Below are 24,674 nucleotides of genomic sequence, written 5' to 3' on the forward strand. Positions count from 1 at the left end.
GTCTTTTTTTAGAAATTCTCTTTTTGATTTTGAATATTTTTCGAACTACGAAAAATAAAAACGCCATATCGGACGAGCGCGAGAATTGAAATAATGGAGGGCAAGAGGAAATGAACGAAATGAACGATTGATATATATTTAAGTTTATTTTTCTTTTACGAACGTACCGGTTTTTGTCAGACGATGTACATAATAAGTTATGAGTAAAAGAGTGTTGGCTTTATCCAGGACCGTCAATTTATTCGACTGCTCAGAACGAACTGTTAATAATTAATTAATCAATTAACTAATTAATTGATTAACCCTCTCCCCTCACCCAAACCTCACGTTACCTGAGCGATCGCGCGCGCGCGTGTGTGTGTATCTGTATGAAAGTATTGAACGTAGAAACAAACATACGTAGAAAGATCGGAAAGAACGAACGAAGAGAGACAAACTTAAACAAATATATAAGTGAGGACAAAAAAAAAATGATATCCCGCTTCCCTCTTCCGGTCAGTCGTGGATAATACCAATTCTCGACGATTTTACTCAAATATATAATATACTTTCTATTAACCTTCTGTTCGTTAATTCGATATTCTTTTTTGTAGATTTTTTTTTCTTCTTTTCTCTTCGTCTTTCATGAGATGACCAAATACAAAAACATAGGTGATACAATATATATACTATATATATATGTATAATGTTATAATACAAATGTGCCTCGCACTGTGCTGAGTACGATATATCAATCAAATTCGACGACTGTTCATAATTCATATTTTATCCTTCTGTTTGTTCACGTATTTTGTCTTCTTTCCTTTGTTCACATCCTCGGCTATCCCTTTCTCACAGATCATTATGAGATATGCTCATTATGATCATTATGATTCACAATCACGCCACCTACCATTCACATCTTCGCTCTGTTACTAATTAGACGACACGCTATAGCGATATCGAGAATTCCTCCGATTTTCTTTCTCCTCGAGCCGCGTATATATACACATATATGTCAGCATATATATATGTGTATATATGCACAAAGAAATATAACTGTTTACAATTCGTCTCTCTTCAATAATTGTATACCGTTTCTCTAGAAGTTTGTTACAACGAACAATAGAACGTTTAATTGAACGCCTTCAACTTTCCACCTTGCTCATTCATACGATCATATTTCTCCGTTGTATTCGCCTACACAAACACACACACGCACACTGTATTCATCCTCACGTTCCCTTATTATCCTTCATAGCAACAAGCATTGTAGTACGATTGACGTTTTTCTTTCCCATTGTTCGCCATTTTCTTCCTCGTAACCCATCATCGTCTTTCTTTTTTCTTTTTTATAATAAATATGTACACACTTGAACATTTGTACAGGTCAAAGATCTTCGTCCCTACGATTAGTTTAGTCGTCTTGAACCTTCCATCTAACAATATTTGTCATCGATATCCTCACACGCAACGCCTCACTCATTCTCTCTCTGTTCCAACTCTATATATCCTTTTTCTCTTGTGCAAACCATAGATGCAACAGGTGTGTGTGTTCAATTGCTTTTTTTTCCTCTTCTCTCCTTCCATATCGCTTTTTCCTCTCTTCCTCCTTTCCTTTCGTGTCGTTCGATCGATCGAACAACCATGATCGATCGAAAAGTCCGCGACGCTAATTTCAACGAACGCACGACTCTCGTCCAGACGATCGAAAACTCTGCGTATCACTTTCTTCGTTCAGGGATACCAAGAACAGCGTCGAATCACGACGTCCACGAGCTATTATCTTGTCAAGACTTCGACGCTCGGTTAGCTTATTTCCGAGTTTCTTTTTTTCTAATTTCTAACATTGCACACGGTTCCGGGACGGCAAAGAATCGGACACGGAATCGATCGTCTTTCGGCGAGGAATCGCGCCGTTGAAAGGCACGGGCGAAGATGAAAGGGAACGCGATCGATGGGAGCGATTCGTGCAAGTGTATAGATTCCTCTTTTGAACAAACCTTTGAATTTTGGGTTTCTAAGGATTCGCGACGGTTTTCGAGAACGTTCGACTAATCTAAGAGCAAGAAATGCACGCGAATTTTTAACGTCCCTCATTTCTATGATTAAGAAAATTAATTTAGTACGTAAATGTAAGGTTTCATAAAACGAACGAAATTTTGTTAAACATTAAACGAAGAAAAGAAATGAATTTTTGACAAACAGGATTCGCGTACATTCCTTGTGAGCATAGTTGAGACTCTTAATAACTAATCGAATGAATTCCATACTCCTTTTACTGCCAGATTTATTGATGAGATATAGATGAAGGTACATCTGGGCCCCAATAAAGTGCTACTTTAAATCGAGATTAAAACGAAAGAAGCGTATGTCACCTAATAGATCATTCTGCTCGCGATCGTTCGCCAACGTTCCGCGGACTAACGTTTATCCGTTGAACAGCTAGCAATTTTCCGTTTTCTTATATTTCTTTTTCTCCCTGTATAAATGAACGACCAACTTGTAAATGCAACAATGATTGACAATGATCGTAAAATGGTAACGTTCTCGCAGTAGAAAGTAAAAATCTCTAATCTTTCTCTCTTTCCATCCATGTCTGTCGCAATCTTTCGATCGTTAACCAAGACTCGCGGCTCATGCAGCTACTCATCGATCAATCGACTCGTTTCCTTCGTGTACTTGCTTCGTAGGGACACAAACGTTTCAAGCTAGCGATCTAAAGGATATGGACAATGATATCGCATGTTGGTTCGCTTTCGATGAAGATTCGGTCGGGTGTCGTGTGATTAATAACTTCTAAACGGCTCGCTAACCAGGTCATAGACCTGGAATATGCATATATGTATGTGAATGTATCGAATATAATATTCGACCATCCAGGACAACGAGATACCTTGAACTGTTCTGTTTCGATAATGTTTTTATGTCGATGATGGCTGATGGAATTACTATAAATGTATAAAAAAGACGAATTATACCGCGACGCACCTGTCCGCGCTTCAATATCGCTAAAGATCACAGTTGCGCGGTCGATTTTCTAGAATTAGGGGCAATCGATGAGAATCGCCCTACGCTTACACGCCTTAGACTAACGCCGTTACTCTCGTTCCTGGACAGTCAAAATCGCATGTGCTGCTGCGATCCACGAAGAAAACGAATCGTCGAAGAGCTGCGTGACTCGTCGAGGATCTTAAGTTCCTCCCTCGATCGCGCGTTTTTACAGGTCTCCAATGTTCATTCTTCCCGGCTTCTTATCTCTCTTTGTTCTTTCATCTCATTCCACCCCCATCCCTATGAATAATTTCGTTCATTTCCCCGTCGAAAGTTACTAAATCCGTCCTTTTCCTTTTAATTCTTCATCATCCTTGTGTCCTCTTTCCTTTTACTTTTCATTCTGCACATTTTTTGTCTTCTGCTTTTATTTTGCTTACTTCTAAGCTTGTATAAAAACGATAGTTTTTTTTTTTTGTTTATTCAATTACACCAAAAGACGAGTTGTGTGCATAAAGCAAACTATATTGGGACAACATGAATTCTGAATAAATACTTAATATTACAACAAAATTTTAAGTATTCTTTCGTAATGTCATCACTATATAGTTTGTAAGAAAATAAGATACTTTACTTGAAATTTGTATGTACAGATATTACAAACAACACACTCTCGCTCGCTTCGCTCTCCCTCTCTCTCATAATGCATAGGCAATGTGTTTCTGTTTTCTTTAATTTTCTTTCTTTTTTCCTCTTTTAATCTTTTTTAACTAAACGCTTCTCTATAATACATTGCTGTGGAGTAAGCCTAAATAAATCCATTTTTCTATGCGATTCTTTCTTTCTCTTATGATTTTTTTGTTTCCCTTTGTTGTTGGCTTTTTCTCTCCCTCGCTGTTTTCCCGAGTTTTCTTTTGATTCGTATCTTTTTCTCTCTGTTATCTCTTCCTTCTTTTTCGAGATTTTGAAACAAAAATTTACAACACCAATTCTTTCAACGTCTTCTTGACAAGTTCCTTCCTTAAAAAAAAAATTCAAATCATCCCGAGTACTGGCCACTCTGTTTTTCTATCTCCGCGAAAAGAAAACTAAAATCTCGTATCAATCTTGGTGTTATTATTCAATATTATTTACAATAACAATTTTTAGTCGAATAATGCGTGATGTATTCCAAGAAAACGTCACAACTCGGGCTCCGTCTCTTTATTAAATTAGATACTTGGTTCGTGTTGTTTCACCATCGTTTTAGTTGATTCTATCAAAATCTATTTTTTAAATTACGATTACGCACATAAACAAATTTTACAATTTTCTTATGTTAATATTCATAGAGAAATTTCTTAATTTGTGGTGTTAACTGTAAACAAAATTCCTTTTTCTTAATTTTAAATTAAGTTTCGAGAATTATAAATAAAAATTCTTCTTTTGTGGTTGCATTTTAGGTTTTGATGACAGTGGAAAGGAAAGGACGACAAAAAAGAAAGGAAAACGAAAGAAAGTTTTACGAGGAATTTTTCCATTTGAAATATGAGAATTGACGAAATCGACTCATGGCTGAACCAAGTTCCTCCCTGCAGCCACGTGATCGAAATATTTCGAACGGTTTAACACGGACCGAGAAAATCTTAATATCCACTGCATGCCCTAGCCAACAGATAATTTTAATAGATCGTCTCGAGATGATCGATCCTTAAAACCTCTCTTTCGTTTGAACTCTCTCAATCTCGTCCAATCAAACTATGTCGCAGAGAAAGATCGCACGCATTCCCGCAGAGCACCACCGTCCTCTGTACACATCAGCATCGTTTCTAATCCACATTTTGTATACTTATTGTTTAGTCTTGCTAAATGTTTTAGTCCATTTCCGTGATCGATGGGGCTACGTCGCGATTTCAGAGCGTCCGGCACTGGTATTTCCTATAACATCAGTGTCATATATATTTATATATATATATCTTATATTTTTTTCTCTCCCTCTCTCTCTCTCTCTCTCTCTCTCTCTTTCTTTCTCTTCCTGTATTCGAATCCATACAAAAGAAAAACGCAAATACAAGAAAAAACAGAACGCCTACACTCACGGCCGACAGGAAAACGCACCAAGAAAAAACGCCGCACACACACCAGTACGCACATCAGCCACTTATTTTAGAGGTTCTCGTACGCAGTATGTAATATGTACACGTTGGACGCGGGAACACACCACCGCACTCACACTAAAAAGTCAGGATCACTGTAGTCTTCGTCACTCTCGCTGCTATCGGAGACTTTTCTCCTTTTCTTCTTTTTGTGTTTCTTCACCTTCTCGGATTTGTGCGTCCGATGTCTGCGGTGTTCCATCGTGCCCTCCTGGTGGTTTTCATACATCGTTAACTTGGACACATACAACGCCATTATATGTGACACTGATACGATGTTTATGCGACGCGTGGACCGGCGTGGAGACCGGAATGAGTCCACTGACGGTCATCAAGTTCACCGAATTGATCGGATGCTCGATGGACGAATTAGATTACCTCGTTTGTATCTTCTTCCGGTTCTTCCAAGTCGAACTTCAGCATTAACTGTTTGAAGTCCAAGTACTCTTTCACTAGCTTCCTCCTGCCATCGGAGTCGAGCTCAGCGCTACTCACTCCCTCCTTCAGTCTCTGCAGAGTGGCCTTTGGTTTGAACAGCAAATTGCTCTTACGGCTCACCGCCTTCTCGTACACCTTCGCTGCCTCTGTCGGCGAGTATTGGCCGATTTTTTGGTCAGAGAAGCCGTACAAGTCTTTCAAGTGCTGCCTTAGAGTGAGCAGCAACAAGAAGCCTTGGCTGGCGGTAATATAATCCCTCAGCAGCGTCGTGTCTTCTGGTAACCTTGCCAGCAGGGTCTCTTCGTCCTCTTCGTCATCCTCTTCGTCTTCTAACGCTGATAACAGTTGGTCTGGTCGCGGTTGTCCATCCGGTCCAATAGATGCATGGGCCTGATGTTGCTGGTGTTGATGATGGTGTTGTAATTGAGATTGACTGCTGCCTTCTTTTGGTAACAGCGCCTCTTTAAATGATTGCACCAGATTTGTACCAGACATTGAGATGATGATATCAATGTGATGGATGATGAACAGAGGCTCGTCTTGTACTTGATATGTAAAATAAGCGAGATTGTCAGCCAAGTAGAGCATCTGCGATAAGCTTGTCTTTGCAGATTCATCGAACTGCTTCAGGAAGGACAAGACGATAGCTCTCCTCTGTTGCTTCGTGTTCCTCAGGATGGTGTACAGAAAACCGTTTAGTGCACCAGGAAACTCGCCATCTTTTACTCGCATTCCTCTTACTGTGATATCATTCTGCAGAATCTTCTGTAGTCGGTAGCTCAGCTTGATGCCTAATTGCGATTTCATATGAATGAAACCCGGATATTTCTTCTCGATGTCCTGAAGTTGCTTGTCTGCGCTGTGACTCACTGCCTTTTCGCAGTCTGTGCTCATGCAGATCAGGTAGGGAACTATTTGGACTGGATGAACTAGACCTTGAGCCAGAATCAACTGAATTACTTTAAGTGCTGCATGCCTAACACTGATGTTCACGTGCAAAAACGATTCTAGGATCTCTTTCACGTATAACTGGATTACTGTGCTAGCCATCCCTGATGATACATCTCCCATTTCTTTTAGGTTCTCCTGTTTGGACATCTTCGCCCATTCCATGTCCTGTTTAATCATCCTTTTGTCTTCCTCCTGTAGATAAACCTCAACATTATTCAGCACCTGAATCCTCATATGAACCAACGCGTTTTCTGATGTGAGCAGATGATGGTACAGTTCCTTTAACTCAGGAAGCAACATAAATTCGTAATGACGGATACATAAAGAACCAATAGCGGACAGAGTAAAATGTCGAATATCGTCATTGTCCAGATGCACGAAGTAATTTAATGTTTCGAATACCTGATCCTTTATATTTTCCGCTAATCCCTCGATCACTTCAGGGTCGGTAAAATTGAAATGTCTGAGCAACAAGCCAACGGTGAATAATGCTCTCCTGACAAAAGGCCGATACTTTAAAAGCATAGGATTTGTAGGGTCTTTCTCGTAAAAGGATTTGTACTCAGTCAGATGTCCGTAATATTTTTTAAAACAGTCTCGTATTAATTTAAAATTTCTGGTTACATTGTTCACTATTGAACCTAAACAAGAAAGACAGCTAGCCACGACAGATCTATCGTGTTGCAAAATCAGCTTCACCGAATCCTCTTCCAACTGTGCTAAAAAAGTCTCGCTAGGATGTTCCATGAGTGGCACGACTAACTCCAATGTGTGAGCTACGCTACTGATGATCTGATAATCGCCCTGCGTTTGACACTTCAAGCTCAAATAAGGCTGTAACGTGATCGCGTGATTGACTAGCAATTGCGGCCGTATCTTAGCAAATAGATACAAGGTTGTCAAACAAGCGACCAATCTTTGAGAGGATCCTTTTTTCTCAGACTTCTCAGACTCTTCCAGGTTCGTCTCTTCTAGTCGAAGAACGTTTTCAATCAAGCAATCAACAATTTGTTTGCACGCCGTCAATAATGCCTTTGTGGGCTCGGTTTTCATCTTTGTACTATCGTCTTTATCTTCCTTGGGCTTGAACAAGCTAACCAGCAGCTGTTCGAACCACTCCAAACCCATATCTTTACTAGCTGCCACAACATCCGTGATATTCATAACCTTCCTTAGCAATGACTCGGAATCTAATGTGGGACGTTCTCTGACCGGTGTGAACCACATATTTTGAAACACCTCCATTACCAATTTTCTAATACCTTCCTCGTCGTTCACTCGTCTGATCATCTTCACGCAGATCTCCGGGATCTTTGGGAAGTCAGGACACTCCATGCAGATATCCTTGAGAATCTTGATTACGCGCTTACGAACACTAACGCCAGTATCAAGAATTCTAGCTGATAGCATGTCGTAGTATTTATCTATTAATTCGGGCCTACTTAGTACAAATTTTCCTACCAGATCGACGGCTGCCTCGCGCACTGACGTCGCATGGTCTAGAAACGAATGCTTTACGCCCAGCTGCATGTCCACTCGCGCCAAAACGCTTGGATCCGCTTCAACGATCATCGTCAGGCACTTCATCGCCTTTGTCCTGATCGCTATAGATGACTCTGTGAGCACGTGTAGGATCTGCTTCAGGTATCGATCGAAACTCTGCGAAAACGGCCTTTTCGAAGCGAGATACTGTGATATCAGTTCTGCTGAATTATAATCGATATAGGTCTGAAGAATATCTGGTTTTGTGCCAGTGCTATATGGCCTTATTCTACTTATAATGTACTTCTTTTTCTCTTCTATGATTCGGTATGTTTCTGAGTACTTTTGTTCGTTATTGTCGTTTTCGTCGGCATCAGGTTCATCTAATTCTGATTTTGATTCCTGATCACTCGTGTGGTGCTTGTGTTTCTTTTTCACTCTCTTCTTATGCATTTTCTTACTGGGACTGTTCTTTACCTGACCAACCCTGGATTTTTCTAACGCACAATCTCTATACCATTGTGCTAGATAGAAATGGCGGGCGTAACCTAAGGCGGAGTCCTTGGTTCCGTTTACAGCCAAGTAGTCTAGCAGCACTTTCTGTAAAAAACCCGTCCGCTCTTCGTCTTCACTCAAACCTACAATCTCTTTATCTTTCACCTGGTCATATTCGGAATCCTTTTGCTGTTCAATCTTGATGTCCTTTATGATCTGGTCAATAGTAGATAGCTTGCATTGAGAACTTACCGCATCCTTCCTTAATCTGGCTGCGACAACGCCGAGGTAATCGATGGAGGCCACCCTGAGCGCCATATCTGAACTTTTATTAGAGAAATGACCCACCAACAAGTTTCCAAGTAAACTCAGAAGCAACTCAGCCGCTGGCCATTCCGGTTTGTTGACTGTGGCTAACAGATCTTGCACAAAATTCTCGAACAGTGGCCTGTAATCAATTTCCTCACCTTTGCTGCCGCATTTGTTCAGGAACACCGTTAAAAAATTCCCCGCTATTCTGGTAGCGGTTTCGTACTTGTTTATGATCAGGACATCTGCATCTACATAATTTGCTTTTTTCTCTTCTTTCTTCTCTTCATCATCTTGTGACTTCTTATGTTGTGGGAGTACATTTTCGGGTAATACAACAACGCATTGAATCAGCTGTAAGACCAACGCTGTCAACATCTGTATATGATCTTCAGAATTTAACCTGTAAGTTCTTAGACTCCTTTTGCTGCTAGGAAGTCGAGCTATAGACGCCAAAATATCATCTAACAACAATCTCCTATGCTTCTCGTACTTAGTAAATATTATTGTGACCAATTTTAAAGCGCTCAATTGAAGATCACTAACCGATTCAACAAAAAATGGCGCGACACCTAATGTAGAGGCATGAAGGACACTAGTGTCTGTTAGAACCTGGATGTTTAATAGTTCAGCAAGAAGACCAACTAATTCGTGCATTTTGTTGTATACTTGAAGGATACTCTTCTCACGGACTTCTTTCATATGACCTCTTTTCTTACGACCACTAGAATTATAATTGTCAGTCTTGTTTTTTGTGTCTATTTTGTAAACCGGATCGAATGAAGGATAAATAGTATTCTGCAATTGAAACTTCATGAAAAGGACTATTCTGTCAATCACGTCTTCCAGGTAGACCATTTTTGGCATGTTGCTAGACGTCATGATGTGTAATGCAATTAAAGACGCATCCACGGCACGTTGTACTCTCTCCATGGCCAGCTGTGTCCATAATCGACTTTCATCAACATCGTCGTCCGGATCTGCCAACGGAGACACCTTGGCTCCATCCCGAATGTTTTTCTCTAAAATGTTTAACAGTCTAACCAATCTGTCTGCTGGAATCGACTCCATTGCTCCTAATGCTTTCAATTTAGCTGCTTCTGTGCATAAATCGTGTAATTGGTATTTAGGAATTAATAATTCTGGAGGCACATCACCATCATCATCCAATTCGGCATTAGTCGCTACGTCTTCTGTGTTTTCAAATATCGTTTCTATGGTTGTGTTGAAACGCTGATACGTATTAGTTTCCATCAGCTCCTCCACACTAAGTTTAGCCAATACAGGAACGAGTTTCTTTTCTACTTTGCGGATTTTTGGTTTCGTGGGTGTAAAAGCTTCTTTCTTCTCGTCTTCGTCATCGTCATCTATTATCCTTTTTCGTCTGCGCGTTTTATCTTCGCTCTTCTTCCTCTCGGCTTTCTCCTTTTCCCTTTGAACCTGACGCTCTTTCGCGCGTGCTTTAAAATATTTATTATTTTTACCGATTTCTTCCTCGCTATCGGACTCAGACTTTACATCTTCACGATTAGAAATGCCCATCTTCGCGGCCCGACTTGGCGACTTCTCGGCAAACGCGGTTAGACTCTTCTGCATCAAAGCTTGATCTGCTAAGGATAGTCTGTCCAGCATGACAATCGGCTCTTTTAATTTCTCCGGCAAAGAAACGGGTATTTTCATCCCCTTTTCTGAATTGTTGTTCTGTTGGTGTTGTATTACTACTGGCGTCGTAGTGTTTAATGTATTTACCATGTCGGTGGTATCCATGGTTGGATAAGATGTGGTTTCCGTTGTAGATAACAGATGTTGCGTCACATTATCCATGCTCTGCTGTTTCGCTTCGATATTTTCTATTGGTATATCAATGTCAGGAAGACCTGTGACTGGATCGAGTAAAAACTGCTGATTTTCTTGCACTGTACTATCAATGTCCATTGGTTGATGATTTTCTAATGGATGATGTACTTGTTGATTCATCATAGGATCATACATATTTTGCTGGATATTAATAGGTTGATGTTGTTGCAAAGGTATATTAGCACGCATAGGAGATGCCATATGCACATTATGTTGAGGTGTCATACCAGCCATATTGTGGTGTTGAGGTGTTACATTACCAAGAGTTGTTAATGGCGTCCCAGGAGAACTCATATGTGCTGGAGAATACATATTTGGTTGCGGAGTCATGTTGGGTAGAGGGTTTATGCCGGTAGGCGGGGGTAGCACTGTTCTAGCAGCAGCAGGATGAGCTGGACTACCTTGAGGCGTTTGTCTCGACCCTGAAGAACTCGAGTAGGATGGTGAGAATCGTTCGTAATTAGCAGATGTTTGATTGGTATGCATCATAGGTGTGCCTTGGGCCCAGTTTCGTGGTGAATTGTATTGAGGCCCCTTAAACACATGCGGATTTATTTGTAAAATTGCCTTAAGTAACTCCGGCGTATTTTGTTCGTTTTCCAAAGGCTGTTCTGCATTTGCATAATTATCTTTCAGCTCAATATGATCAGATGAGGTTTGAGATAAAGATAATATTAATTGCGGCACTAAGTTTTCATTACGAACACTTAGTAATATTTGTGCTTCCTCTGCCACTCTTGGATGAAATAAAAGGGACTTGTTAGTTAAAGTCTGAGGCAGCGGTGTTGGAAGGGGCATTTCAGGTAACAAGTCAGTAAGACTCGCAATACCAGCGAGAGTTGTGATTGGCACACTCGGTATAACCCCGTTCATCTTGAATTTGACTTGTTCTGGCATTACAGCCTGGACAAAAAATATTATTGAAATTAGGTCCAGTGTCCTTATATGTACCTTGAGGTTCATAGAATTATCCAACGTAACAAACACAGCACTGACATATTAGAAAATGTCTTATTCACAGTATATGGTAAATATAAATCAACAGAACATATCTAAATGCACTGTTTCCACGGATGCTTAAAGAAATCATTGTTAAAATCTTTACACTCGCATTTTCAAGGCATTCCGACATAAGAGATCTTTCACTGTTAAGAAGAATTATATCTAACGCTTATTAAAGAACACTAGCACTAAGGTATATATTGGGAACTTAACAAAGTCTCTTTTAAGTTCCCATGATGCAGTAGCAATTATCAACCAAATTTTGATGAAGCACGTGGATCCTCCAACAAACGGTCCATTGTTAGCAATAATTTTTTGTCCTGAAACAGACATGTAATAAATATAATGGCATTTAAATTATTAATTTGACATATTTTATGTATATAAATTAAATCTATATAAAAGAATAATATTTCAAAGCAATGAATAAATATAAATACTTTTATTATTATTTCAATTTTTTAAATATACAGTATGAAATGTACAAATAGGTATATTATTTTGATAAACAATAAGGTAAAATTAATCTACACTTATGTAACGTTAAATTAATGACATACTTTTATGAAAAAATATTAATTTCAGATAAATTTATTTTTCAGATCTATATTATATAAAATTAATAAAAAATCAATTTAAGTGGAAAATAGGATATTAATACTTTATTATACACTTAAAAACATTAAATATTAACAAAAAATAAAAATCTCTCTATAAAGGTTAGACTAATTACAAATGATTTTCTGAAAGCTAAATAAAATAGAATTTAGAAAAGTTCTGGTTTAAATTTAAAAAATCATATTATATTCCTATTCTGCGTAACTTACAACAATATTTCATTCATATTAATTACAAAAATAATACTATATTATAGCTCTATATATTTGTACATACATATATACATATATATGCATGCTATAATGTCATAACAAAAACGTAATCAAATTAATTAAATCATTTCCAAAATCAGTGCAATATTTTTCACAAATATCAGCATCACTAATGGATTAAATATAACACATTGAAACAAGTCTACGTTAACTCCCAATTAAGATCAACGATCAAACGAAGAAATCGCTTCACACGAACAATGTCAAACGGAAGTGTCATAGTTTCTCAATACAAACCATCTTTCCTTCAATGATCCTGATCATTTGTCTCGTTGGAACAATTTTACAGAAAGTATTCATCTAACATAAAATGATTGATTCACTATCACCACATCAAGTTGTTATTATTACCTCCAATTGTCGAGTATCTACCATCCAACATCATACATATGATAACATGGCCTTAACCAGGTTGCTACAGGCTGGAAATCCCCCAAGGGTGCTCAATTCCACTAAATAATAGAATTGCCATGGTCAGTGATGGTAACTGCGACGATCGTATGTCATTTGACGGATAAAAACAAACATCGGTGGAAGTTTTGTGTCAATTGCCTTACCTGGCTATCCAACAACGATTATTTATACTGCAGAATGCGAGTAGTGAATGGAATTTTGGCGGGAGGCGTATCGATATCCAAGATCCCAGTGTTGTTTGACGCGTGGAAATCGTCGGTATTTACACGTTTGCCAAAAACAACGACTCAGTTTGTGCGAGTCTATTCGAAAAAGTTTTCGTCGTGAAACGATATTCACTCAATTGTCATCCGTGGTTCTGGCCTATTTGGTTGGACGGGTTTTCTCGTCGATCACCAAGGAATGCACTTCGATTCGTGGCGTGTCACGATTTTCACTTATGTTTCTCGCGGTACCGCGCAAACATCGCCATGTCAAAGAGGATCCATCGCAGTGAAAACACTATTTATAGTGTGAATACGAGGAAAACAGACACAAAGGCGTCCATTTTGCTCAGCAGCGAGTTAGCGGAAGTTGCGTAGTAGATACAGGCTAGATACAGGTATACCGGCGCTACGGCGTCTTATTTCGAATTACGATGCACCGTTCGCATGAAAGCGATGCTGTTAATCCGAATTTTCGAACTTTTATTACATATATATGTATCTTGCAACATCATTAAATATTCACTTATGTTATAATATAAGTTTTTTTGGTAGCTCCTGTTAGTTAGTAATAATTTTTACGCAAGGACAGCTATTTATCTTATAAATGTTACTATGAGATGATATATAATTCATATGAGAACAATTATTCATTTACTTTTATTGTTTTTAAAAAATTTAGTTATTAGTAATAAAACGTTCAAAAAAGTAAGTTTGGAATTTTTTTTATATATTAAGCGTATGTGAATGTTACGTGTCCGCCTTCATATGATACAGATAATGGTTGTGAATCTCTTCTAATATTCCCGGCGCGAATTTTAAATATTATCAAGCGTTTGAAGTAATAAGTAATAGCATGTAATTCGAAATTTAAAAATTGTTTCACAGTTTCGTTCTATTCATATAAAAGTTCTATACAAAATGTAAGAAAATTATTTATAAAGTTTATCATTTATTTGAAAATCTGCGTAACAATACTGCACTGTTCACATAAAAGAGGTACAGTTTATCCAAATTTTGTAAATTCTATCAAATATATTTTATGCATAAAATATATACATATAATTATATTCCATTATATATTACCAGTTAAAATTTGTTTCGTTTTATCAAATAGTTGTCCAAAATACAGTTGGCAGAATCTGTCACACATTTTGAAGCACATTCAATACTGTATTCAATGACCTAGCAATAAAAGTGTTCGTAGGTGCCGCCACTAGGCCTTTTAATTATACAACTTTTTGATAATTAACATCTAAAAAGATATCTTTCAATTAAATATCGCTTTAATTAGCTGATTTAACATTGACATATATTAGCAGATTCAATCGTTCTTCTCGAACAACATATCTGAATGCTCTTAAATAATATCTAAGAATCGATTGTATAAACGATTAGTTATTCTTTTAATACTATAACGAACAAAAGTATATAAAAAGTAATGGAAAATTTTGGGATATTGACGCGCTTTTTAATCTAAAAGCTTGGATATAAAACAAAAAGGCTAATATTTATTAATTATTTACATATACATATGTATATACATATTTCGACGCAGAACGTTTTCACGAATTGGTCGACAGATCGTGCTATGGTCGATGTAATTTCACTTCTCGTGGTTGAAGACTTGAGGAAAAATAAAATTCCGAGTAAAACTTCAAAATGGCGCGACTGCTGAGTGTAAACACCCAGTTTTGATGTTAAGTAAAGTGAATTAATCGCGAAGTGTTCGCGTGAAAGTTCGATCGACTGTTACATCCTTTTTGTGTTTCACGGTGTAACGATCAAATTTTACCTGAATGTTCACTGTATCCACGATCGCCCATTCCATACCAGGTAAGTATCGAAATTGTTTGACATTGAAAGTATTTTCTCATTTCATCCAATTTAACCTACTCGCGAATATCTTATTAAAAAGTTTTTTAGAAAACTTATTTTCTCTTGTGAACAGTGTTTATATTGAAATTTTGGCAAATTCCGAAGAATTGTAAAGTGATGATGCCCAAACGAATTTTAGAACATCTTTCCCTAAGTGGGACGTTTTTCTATCATAAAATGCAAATTATTTTCTGTGTGATTTACCATGCTTAACATGCAAATCTGTTGCTCTAGTATAGTGCGAACGTCTATTTTCTTTAGTCTATCTTTAAGTAATGATTTTGGTGGCAGAGCACGTATGGAGCTATATGTATAGTTTTGATGCACAAAAATGAAGCTTGGTTAGAAATGGATGAAAGTTTCTGTAATTCTTTTAATCTGTCTTGATAGTAGCACTCATAGGTACATTTATGTAAGTATTATAATTTGTAGACAGCGAATGTTTATATACATTCATATATTTGCAACTGCGGATAAATGCAACATTGGAGATCTATCTCATTCTTTATTACAGTTTATATATTTTTGTATATAATGTGCAGTCTGTAGATTCTTACATATATAAATTTTTCATAAATGCATATACATTCACAGTTTAATAAGCGTTGTTAAAATTTGAGCGATAAAATGCCAAAGAAAACAGTATACACATGTAGTAATATATATATTTATTTGAATGATATTACATTCGTAGTACTTTATCGAAGCAATTTATATATTATTTCATGTAAAATGAATATAAAAAATATTTATAGAATACCAATATCATGACAAGATCTTTACTATTTGTAGTTGTTTTAGGAAGTGACCCGAACAAGATGACGCAGAAGCGTTGTGCTGGCATGTCACATGTTGGGTAAGTCCTAACGAAATTATTATTTTTTTATTTATCAGAATTGCACTCATCAAATACTATTAGATACTATTCAAATTATCTTTCACATTGTTTAATTAGTTAAGTTTTATGTTGTCGTGTAATTTTTTATTCAAAATTATTTTTTCAATTTATTACAACTTAAATACATAATATTACTGATTATTATTATCCAAATTAATTCTACATTTTTCAATTAATCAAGCACAAAGCTCTTGCCTAATTTTCATTTCCAATCTTGCTTACTTATCAAGCTTCTAGTAATCAAATGTCACTAATTATTCTTATTACTTTTATTGTCATTACTATATCATTACTGTGTTTTAAATTATCTTCTACATTTTTAATTAATCAAGTCTTCGTTTTTTATCAAACTTCAATTGTAAAAAAAATTAAAGAATGGTAAATAAAATTCTGGGATTCTTAAATATTGATTTATTCTAATTTAATCTAATTTTATTTGTATTAAAAATATTCTAGAATTTTTTCTTACAGAATTTCTTAGAAAATATTTTGTAGCAAGGTTTTGTTAGTAATGTTTTATTTTTAACAAATAGTATAATATTTTTGTCGACACACATCGTGAGTTGAGGAAATTTTGAGTCGTTCTCGATTAACACGATTCCAAGAAGTATTACAGTGGCGACAATGAGCCCGGCTACGATGTCTGGCACAATGGTAGGCGATTTTCTGGGTTGTCGATACCCGCTAATATTCGTTCGTACAAGCGGTTGCGACATCGCGCTAGAAACATTTCGTTATCGTAAGTGTTGCATACCTTTACCTCCGTTGTAAACGGTTCTCGAACGTTACAACGCCTTGAAATGGCTGTTTGAACTGGGCATTTGCACGTTAATCGTCTATAAACGATCAGCAGATAAGCTTCTTGTTCATTGAAGCGGTAAATTTCTTCAAAGATGAAAAAGATACTGTGAGTGATCATTAGAAACTGAGAATTTTATTAATACTAATGAAATTCAATATTGATTTTTTAATATAAATATTAATTGTTAATAATTTATTTTGTTTTATTAAAATTATATACAATTTTAGATAAGTTCTTCAAAATTCTTAAATTTTATTTATTGTAATTTATTCTAATTTAAGTCTGTAAAATTAAAAAAAAATTTCCCTTTCCTAGATTTCTTTCCTAAAACTTTAAGACTTTTCCTGAAATTCCAAAATTTTGATTTATCCTAATTTAATATAATATTATTTGAATTTAAAAAATTCTAGAATTTTAAAATACCTGTATCTTCTTAGGTTTCTGCGATATGAAAGTAAGATTTCCCGATTTGTTGAAATGACATAGCAAATTAGTATTCCGTGATTAATTTTATATCCTAGAAATTAAAAAAAAAATAAAAATTAATTAGGAAGGCGTTATAGCCGTTTCAGCCGTATAATCGTTTTAACACAAAAAGAGTGCAAGCTGTAATTGTTTATGTTTATATAAAGTTTGTTATGTAGAGGATGGTTGGTCGTGTGGTTTAAATAACGAGATTACTCGATATTGAAACCGTCAAACATATTTTAAAATAATTAATAAATACAGAGAATGTTCGACTTTTTTTTACGGTTGTACGTAGCGTCGATATTGTTTCGCCCGGAGTTTATTTATTATTGTATTATGTATGTCCTAATGATGTTGATAATCCGAGGCAAAACAACAACAACTTGATTCATATTGTCCTCTAGCTCATGTGCCGTTACAGTTATCTTTCTTGGGAGAAGGAAGTTATGCAAAAAAAAATAAAAATGTAATACCGCTTAAATCACAAATTACTTATAAAGAAAATCATACCGATATTATATAAATGTCTATTACATAAAATATACATTATCTGAAACGATAACTACAGCAATGATTCGATGTAATAACATACTTCCTTCGGTAGCTCTCATTAGCCTGTCTCCTTTTATTCTAATAATTCGTTTCATCTGTCTATTAAGTAACACAATAGGCAAACAAAGTTTCCTATTAGAATGTTGCTATCTGTCGTCTTGATGGAATTGGAAACTACAAATTTTCATTTCTTTTCATTTGGTTATCCAAGTTTCACTTGGTGGACAGGTCGATTGAGTGAAAAGATCAAGGAAATTCTTTCGAAAGAAAATCACGAGCACTGCAAATCTTTCACAGAGGAGAGATACGCGCAGAACCTCTGAATCTTCTATAGTACTTCATGAGACAATCGTAGGAGTTCCAAGTCTGCAACATTACACAAAATTTCAAATCCTTTACAAATCAAAATGCACTACAAAAGCACTGAATTACTTAATGAATCTTTCCAAGAGAATTAAAAAATAATGAGAAAAATTCACGAAAAAATCCTACAAAAGCTCCGAATCTCCTAGGAGAAGCTAAAATCAAAGAAGATACCAAAAATTTTATTTCCTCCAGAATAATCTTCAAAATCTTCTAAAAAAAAAGAGAGAGAGAGAAAGAAAGACAACACCAAAGAAATCTCCAAAGTTCCACCTTCTCCGCAAACAGCATCGTTCAAACTGTTCTCCATTGCGACTTCACACCGGCAGGAGCGATCCTGATCCTGGTCGTCCTCCTCGTGAGCATGTAGCGTGCGGAACGAGGACGATGCATCCCGGTTAAAAGTCATGCTTTACACAGTGGCTGTGTTCCGCGGCTCTCTGGTGGGAGAAGTGATAGTCCTTACCGGGGTATAGCACAGCGGCACATTATGCGGCTATGGTGGAATCAGTCACTGGCGAGTTGTGGGTGGTGACTAGTCGGCGACCCATCCGTCCGAGTAGGAACGTGCTTCCGCGTTTTCGTTCCTTTCGTTTCGTTTCGTCTGAACCGGACCGAAAATCGCGATCAAAAACATCGATCCGTCGATCGATCGTCTCAAGTTACTCTTGAGCACGTGCCGTCGCGTTGCCTCGCTTCTTTCACCAGAGTATCTTCTTTCACCGTTAGCTCGAATCGTTTCATGGTTTTGGACGTGCGGACGAAATATAATATACGCAAATATATAAACTAAACATTTCTTTTCAATTATGGAAGATTGTTCATGGATGGTGAAAGTGCGACGGTGAAGTTGTAATCGTGGCGGGATTAATTATGAGAAAGGTTTGGACGGCGTGGATTTGAACTTCTGCAGTTTGATGGAGGTTTGGAGATTTCGTGAGTCGTGGGGTTGTCGGAGGTGCATTTGAATATGTGAAGATTCTTTCGTGGCAGACTTGTGCCTTGTTTGGCTTTGGTGGAGCCGAGGATTCTGATGGGATTGAGATTTGTATTTTGTGTGAAATATTCGCGAGTTAGTGCTGTTGATCGAGAAGATTCTTCGAACAGGGAAACGTACTCTCTTTGATGAACATTATCTAAAAGTAAGGTGCAAAAATAAAACTCTGTTATTTACTTTGATTCTTCGAGTAAAATGGAAAAATATTTCCTTTGGTGAAGAAGGCTTTATTATTTGCACTTGCTGGAAGAAGTAATATTACCCTGATTACTGAAACTAATCTCGCAAGGCATTTAGTCGATTGTCATATGACAAAGCTGGAGTTGAATTTCCGTTTCAAAAATCGAACCACAATTTATCGAGAAGAAGTCGAGCCAGGTCTGCACATCGGTTCTAATAGTGCCAGGAACGAGAATCTAAGGTGAAACTTTGTTTGTAATAATGGATGTCATTCAAGGGTCAATGGTGTAGATTACTTGGTTCTCACGACGTTCGAGTGAAAATATTTTGTTTACAAAATGACACCAAAGTTGTCAATATCGAACAATGTTCGTTCCATCGAGTTGTCTCTTATTCTCATTGAAGCTTCCTGTAATCGTGCCAGAAATTGGATCTTTACTGAACTTTAACTGAAAATTGGATCGATATTCTGAATATTCCAGTTAAAAATCCAAACTTTGCAGTTTTCATGCAAATTTTTACAGAAATCTGTCTATTGTCAAAATATTCGTTGTTGAAATAGCAACTTTGGATTTCAAATAGATATCAAGTTACTAGAAAAGCTGAAGATTTCGTGTATCTTGAAGAACAGAGGAGATCCGCCACAATAGCGTTGTTCAAACACTGGAAATAGTTAAAAAATCATCGATTCAACATTTTATGGAAATGACTGTTTATCACTGAAATATCCATTGTGGAAGTGCAACACCGAATTAATACCCAAGTATAATTAATAATAATATAATTATTATTGCAAAAGATTCTGAATATTTTGAAAAATAGCAGAGGATTTCCAGCTCGAGGATTGAATAAAATCCATCAAATATTCCAGATACTGTTATAGAGCCATGCACTCAACTTTTCACAGAAGTAACTATCTCTTGTTAGAATATTTCTTATTAAGAATGCACCTTTGAACAAGTCAATGTCTAATTACATTTAGTTACAGCAAAATCTGAAGATTTTAACTATCTCGAAGAATGAGACCTTTCGCAACAACATTGAGCAAAACAGCTATTGCATTATCTAAGACATATTTATGACTGGAAATTCAATTTTTCAAAGTTGCTTAAAATTACAGAGAAGTCAAAGGATCAGAGTATCTCGAAAAACAGAACAAATAATAAGTTTGAAATATCCACGATAGTATTGCTGGAAAAGCTGGAATAAAGGTTGGAGGAGGCACGGATAATTCCTGCGCGCGTCACCCATAAATACCTGTTGGATCTCTGGAAAAAAGTCACTGGGGATATCTACGAGCAACAGGCCTGGAATATCTGGCAGAGACAGGCCCGCCGCGTCGCTGTGAACCGGGTGTAAAGTATCAAAGATTCGTCGAGCATAGATCTCTGCTAGAACCAGATGACGAGAAGATAACCCTGGCCAAGGTGAACGAACGGTCTCCGCTTTTCCCATTCGAATCTTCCAATCCAATACGAATTACACATGAATGGAATTGTCATAAAGATGATCATTGAATTCTCACCAATGAAACTGTTACAAAAATCATAAAATAAAATTATTTTATCAAAAGCTTGACACAGTAGAAAGGATTTTCTACTTTGAAAATTGAAGCCACCAACGAAATTCCTTTGAAGATCGTCGAATAAAGTCACAAAAGAATTCTGTTCTTGGAAAAATCACTTGTTGCAAAAATCCTAAAATAAAGTTACGAAAATTTGATACAGCAAGAAGCATTGGAAGATTCAGAGATGAAAGTCGTAAAAGTGGTAAAATAAAATTGCAATAACTCGACATAGCGATAAAGATATTTTCTTTTTGAGAAGCTCCTGTGAGAACCATAAACAAAACTATACGAAATAGATATAAGAAAAAGAAATGTTTCCTTGGAAAACTCGTCGATGAAACTTCTCCAATAAGTCGCGTAACTATAAAAGTAAAATTAAGTGAAACTTCACATAGTAAGAAGGATATTTTTGAAAAACTATACAAAATAACGTGTGATGATTTGATTGCAAGAAGTTGGAAAGAATTATAATGAAAGAAGTTTGTAAGAAGATCGTCGATGAGAAGGGCATGCGTTTCGAGTTGAAGCTGAGAGTAGACTAGCTTTGGACTGTAAGAGAACAGTGGAAGATCCAGGTAATCCCTGTGGACACTTCCTGTGCAATCTGTGGGCCATCTTGAGATTTCGCGATAACCGGAGGAATACATGGAGTAAAATTTCTTTTAAACTGACCACGTAGAATCTCGTACTGAGATTAGAGGTAGCAAGATGATGAACTGATTTAAGAACCTTTATGAACAATTTCTACGGTCTACTGTACGTGATTGTGAGATTCAACTGTGACAACTGACTTTTCATAATTTGATCGAGGATTCAGGGATATTGTCTTGAGGATCCCAACGCAACAGATGATTGAGAAATATATGTAGGTTCTAGAACTTTATAAGCAAGATTATCGCTGATGTCAGATAGAAACTTTCAGTAAAAGCTCAGCATGAATCCATGATTAATGAACACTATGAATAATCCAGAAATGAGTCTGGTGTCTGTAATCTTTGTAGAAGTCGAAAGAAATATTTTAGAATTAACACGGTAACGCTAAATCTCTGGATCAGCAAGGGTCAGCAAGACTCAGAATAATAATTACCAATCAGCTTACATCTAATTCAACTTAAAGACCTTCGATCAACAAAAATTTTCCACAGGAAGATTTCCAGCAAGTAATAAACATTCGATGTTTAGCCAAAACAGCCACAGAAAGGTCTTCAATAATTAACGAAAATTTGTCACCAAAACCACGTAGTACGCCGGAGGAATTTAAAATAGCGAGAAAGTTTTATTACTGTTAAGACTGTGAAGAAATCTTTATTATTATTCAAAGACTTAGTGCTCGAAATGAATATTTAACAACTTCTACATGAACTAAACGAAATAGAATTACGTTACCCAACGCAATAAACTCTAAAGCCATGAAACACTGACGAATGAAATATCTTCGTTCAATAATTATACCGTTCAAAATGAATATTTAATATTTATCACACCAATTAAATGAACTGATATTCTGCTACCCAATACACTAACTAAACTCTAAAAGCATAAAATAGTGGTAAATTTAAAAAACATTTTTATCGTCGTTCAGTAACTCGGTGCTCAAGATGAATACTTAATATTCATTATACGAATTAAACGAACTAAATAATTCTGATACTTTAATATAATAATAATACAACTCTGAAAACTTAAAATAGTGGCAAGTTAAACCAATTTTTATCATCGTTTTATGTGGATATCTAATACGGAGGATGAATATTTAATACTCTTTATATGAACTAAATGAAGTAACATTTTCTGGGAGGTGTTCGGTACGAGTTTTCAGTGTTGATTACAGTGGCAAAAAGGCCGACAAAATAGAGTACCCTGGTGGTAGCGGTATGTATGGGGGCGGGACGGGTGGTGGCGGGTATGGGGTAGGTTTGGGCCCAGGAGCGGGTCCATCGCATTACATACCCTCCGCCACGTCCGTCGGCTACCAATTGCCGCCCCCGCCGCCTCCGCCGGCGTGTCCCAGCGCCGGAGGTCAGCTGCTCTCTTACGGGCCTAACCTGTCGCCCCATCATATGCAACAGACCCATGGGGACGCGCAACAGTCGAAAAGAAGGAGGTAACTTGTGTATTTCGATTTTTTTCTTACATTCCTTTGGGACTCCGGATTTTAATTCTGCTACGATCCTCGAATTTTAATACTCGAGTCTCTATCATGTTAGCGACGAAAAGGATTTGTAGTGTTTTAAGAAAATGTTCGACGTAAAATTGAGACGATGGAACGTACCAGTGACGATTTTTTTCGGATTTTAATCGAATTGGAAATATTTTTTAATATTAAGAAACAACATCGGATAGGAAATGATAGAAAGAACGTAGTTGAGTTAAGGCGAGTATGAGAAGGGCTTGAGAATGTTGAAGATTAGCTATCGAGTGGAAAACAAATTTTAATCTATTTAATGTGTTGCTGTTTGGCTTCTAATTCGTTTGTAATTAAAAGAGATCGGAGATAATCTTGATGGATGGGTGGCTTGATTTTTTGGACGAAATGAAGCTAATATTTTCAGTTACGTAGGTTAGTTCTTTAGGTATTTAGTATGTTTATTGTTAGAATTTCCGTTGAAGAAATAGGCTATTTTCTTAAAAAAAGAAACCGCGCAGTTCGGCGTAATCGATATAGAATAGTTATAATTAGCACGAGAAGATGGCCAAGTGAATTCTTGACCCATATGCTTATGAAGCTGCCCTGGTCTGGTCTCTTTGATTAAAAAGATGCGGCCTTACAAAAAGGAACGCTGCATCTTTCCTTTAAACAAAGAACTTGCATTGTGTTACAATATCATTATGTGAATCACTTCCACTATATACTTCAACTCATGATTTGCTTACTAACGCTCTAATTTCCAACACTTTAATATGCCGTCTGTAGAAAGATTTACATAATCGCTAAATCCCCTTAACTTTTTACGATTGAATTTTTCTTTTCTTATGACGAAAAAAATGACGATTAATTATATCTTTTTAACAAGAAGAATAGGAATTCACAATTGTTATTAACGAGTTGTTTTACAGCAATGCAGTGTTATTAGAATAAATTAAAATAATACCTAAAGATATTTATGTAGCTATTGACCATTCGGCAGTATAATAAAATGAAGAATTTAGAACGAACAATTTTGAAAATAATTATATATTTCTTTATCCTCAAGATTTCTTGTATTTCTAATATTAGGGAAAAGAAATTACAAAATTCAAATAATTACAAATAATATTACGACACATTAAATCTCAACTCCATAGGAAACTTCCATTCCACCAATTCTATCGGAAATTCCAACAAGAAACGACTACATTCTCAGATCTATTAACAACTCATTCCTTTTTCTATCTGTTTAGTTTATCTCTCCTCAAATCGTTCTCGATAGAAAACACGTGGTCAAGTCAGTACCAGGACATGAATTCTAAATTGTAAATGACTATTCTGCATGTTTAACGAAGGAAATAAAGTAAAGAAGGAGGGAAAAAAAATGAGATCCGAAAGGACAAGAGAAACTGGCAAAAGAATTCCAAGCTATGCTGCGTCGTGTTCGATCTAGTTTCACGTTGAAATCGTGACCGTTGTTCTCGCAATTGCTTATTGAAATTGAGAGAGGCAAGCGTGTGTTAGCGGTCATGGATTCGCTATTCCCTTAAATCAATAGCCCACGGGGGATACTTCTGCGGTTACCGTTCGGGAATTTCTTCTATCAGACCATTACCGTGTCGATTTATGCCAGATAGATCGGACAATGAGGATTATCGCGAAAGTAATCCGGATTTCTAACTGAACCACTTC

At 36.6% G+C, this 24,674-nt stretch overlaps 2 protein-coding genes across 9 annotated transcripts in view; one reads left to right on the plus strand and one right to left on the minus strand.

The window, feature by feature from the left end:
• Window positions 1-127: 127 nt before the first annotated feature.
• Window positions 128-13,515, minus strand: Nipped-B (Nipped-B cohesin loading factor). The gene is given in 5 exon segments (XM_033338163.2): window positions 128-5,392; window positions 5,394-5,483; window positions 5,485-11,962; window positions 12,884-12,984; window positions 13,090-13,515. Coding segments are annotated over 3 exon segments (6,420 nt in total). The 5' UTR covers window positions 11,604-11,962; window positions 12,884-12,984; window positions 13,090-13,515; the 3' UTR covers window positions 128-5,181.
• Window positions 13,516-14,707: 1,192 nt separating this feature from the next.
• Window positions 14,708-24,674, plus strand: part of tgo (Aryl hydrocarbon receptor nuclear translocator homolog tgo) — a 46,978-nt gene continuing 37,011 nt past the window's right edge. For 2 of the 8 annotated variants that reach the window (XM_033340679.2, XM_076623669.1), the window contains exons 1-2: window positions 14,708-14,985; window positions 15,820-15,883. In XM_033340679.2, coding sequence (XP_033196570.1) covers window positions 14,949-14,985; window positions 15,820-15,883 — 101 coding nt within the window. In that variant the 5' untranslated portion in view covers window positions 14,708-14,948. Of the gene's footprint in view, window positions 14,986-15,819; window positions 15,884-22,575; window positions 22,959-24,674 lie in introns of those variants that run through there. The other 6 variants (XM_033340649.2, XM_076623666.1, XM_076623670.1 and 3 more) reach the window with 5 other exon arrangements.

The sequence above is a fragment of the Bombus vancouverensis genome, chromosome 13 (assembly GCF_051014615.1).
Source record: "Bombus vancouverensis nearcticus chromosome 13, iyBomVanc1_principal, whole genome shotgun sequence".
Taxonomy (NCBI): Eukaryota; Metazoa; Arthropoda; class Insecta; order Hymenoptera; family Apidae; genus Bombus; species Bombus vancouverensis.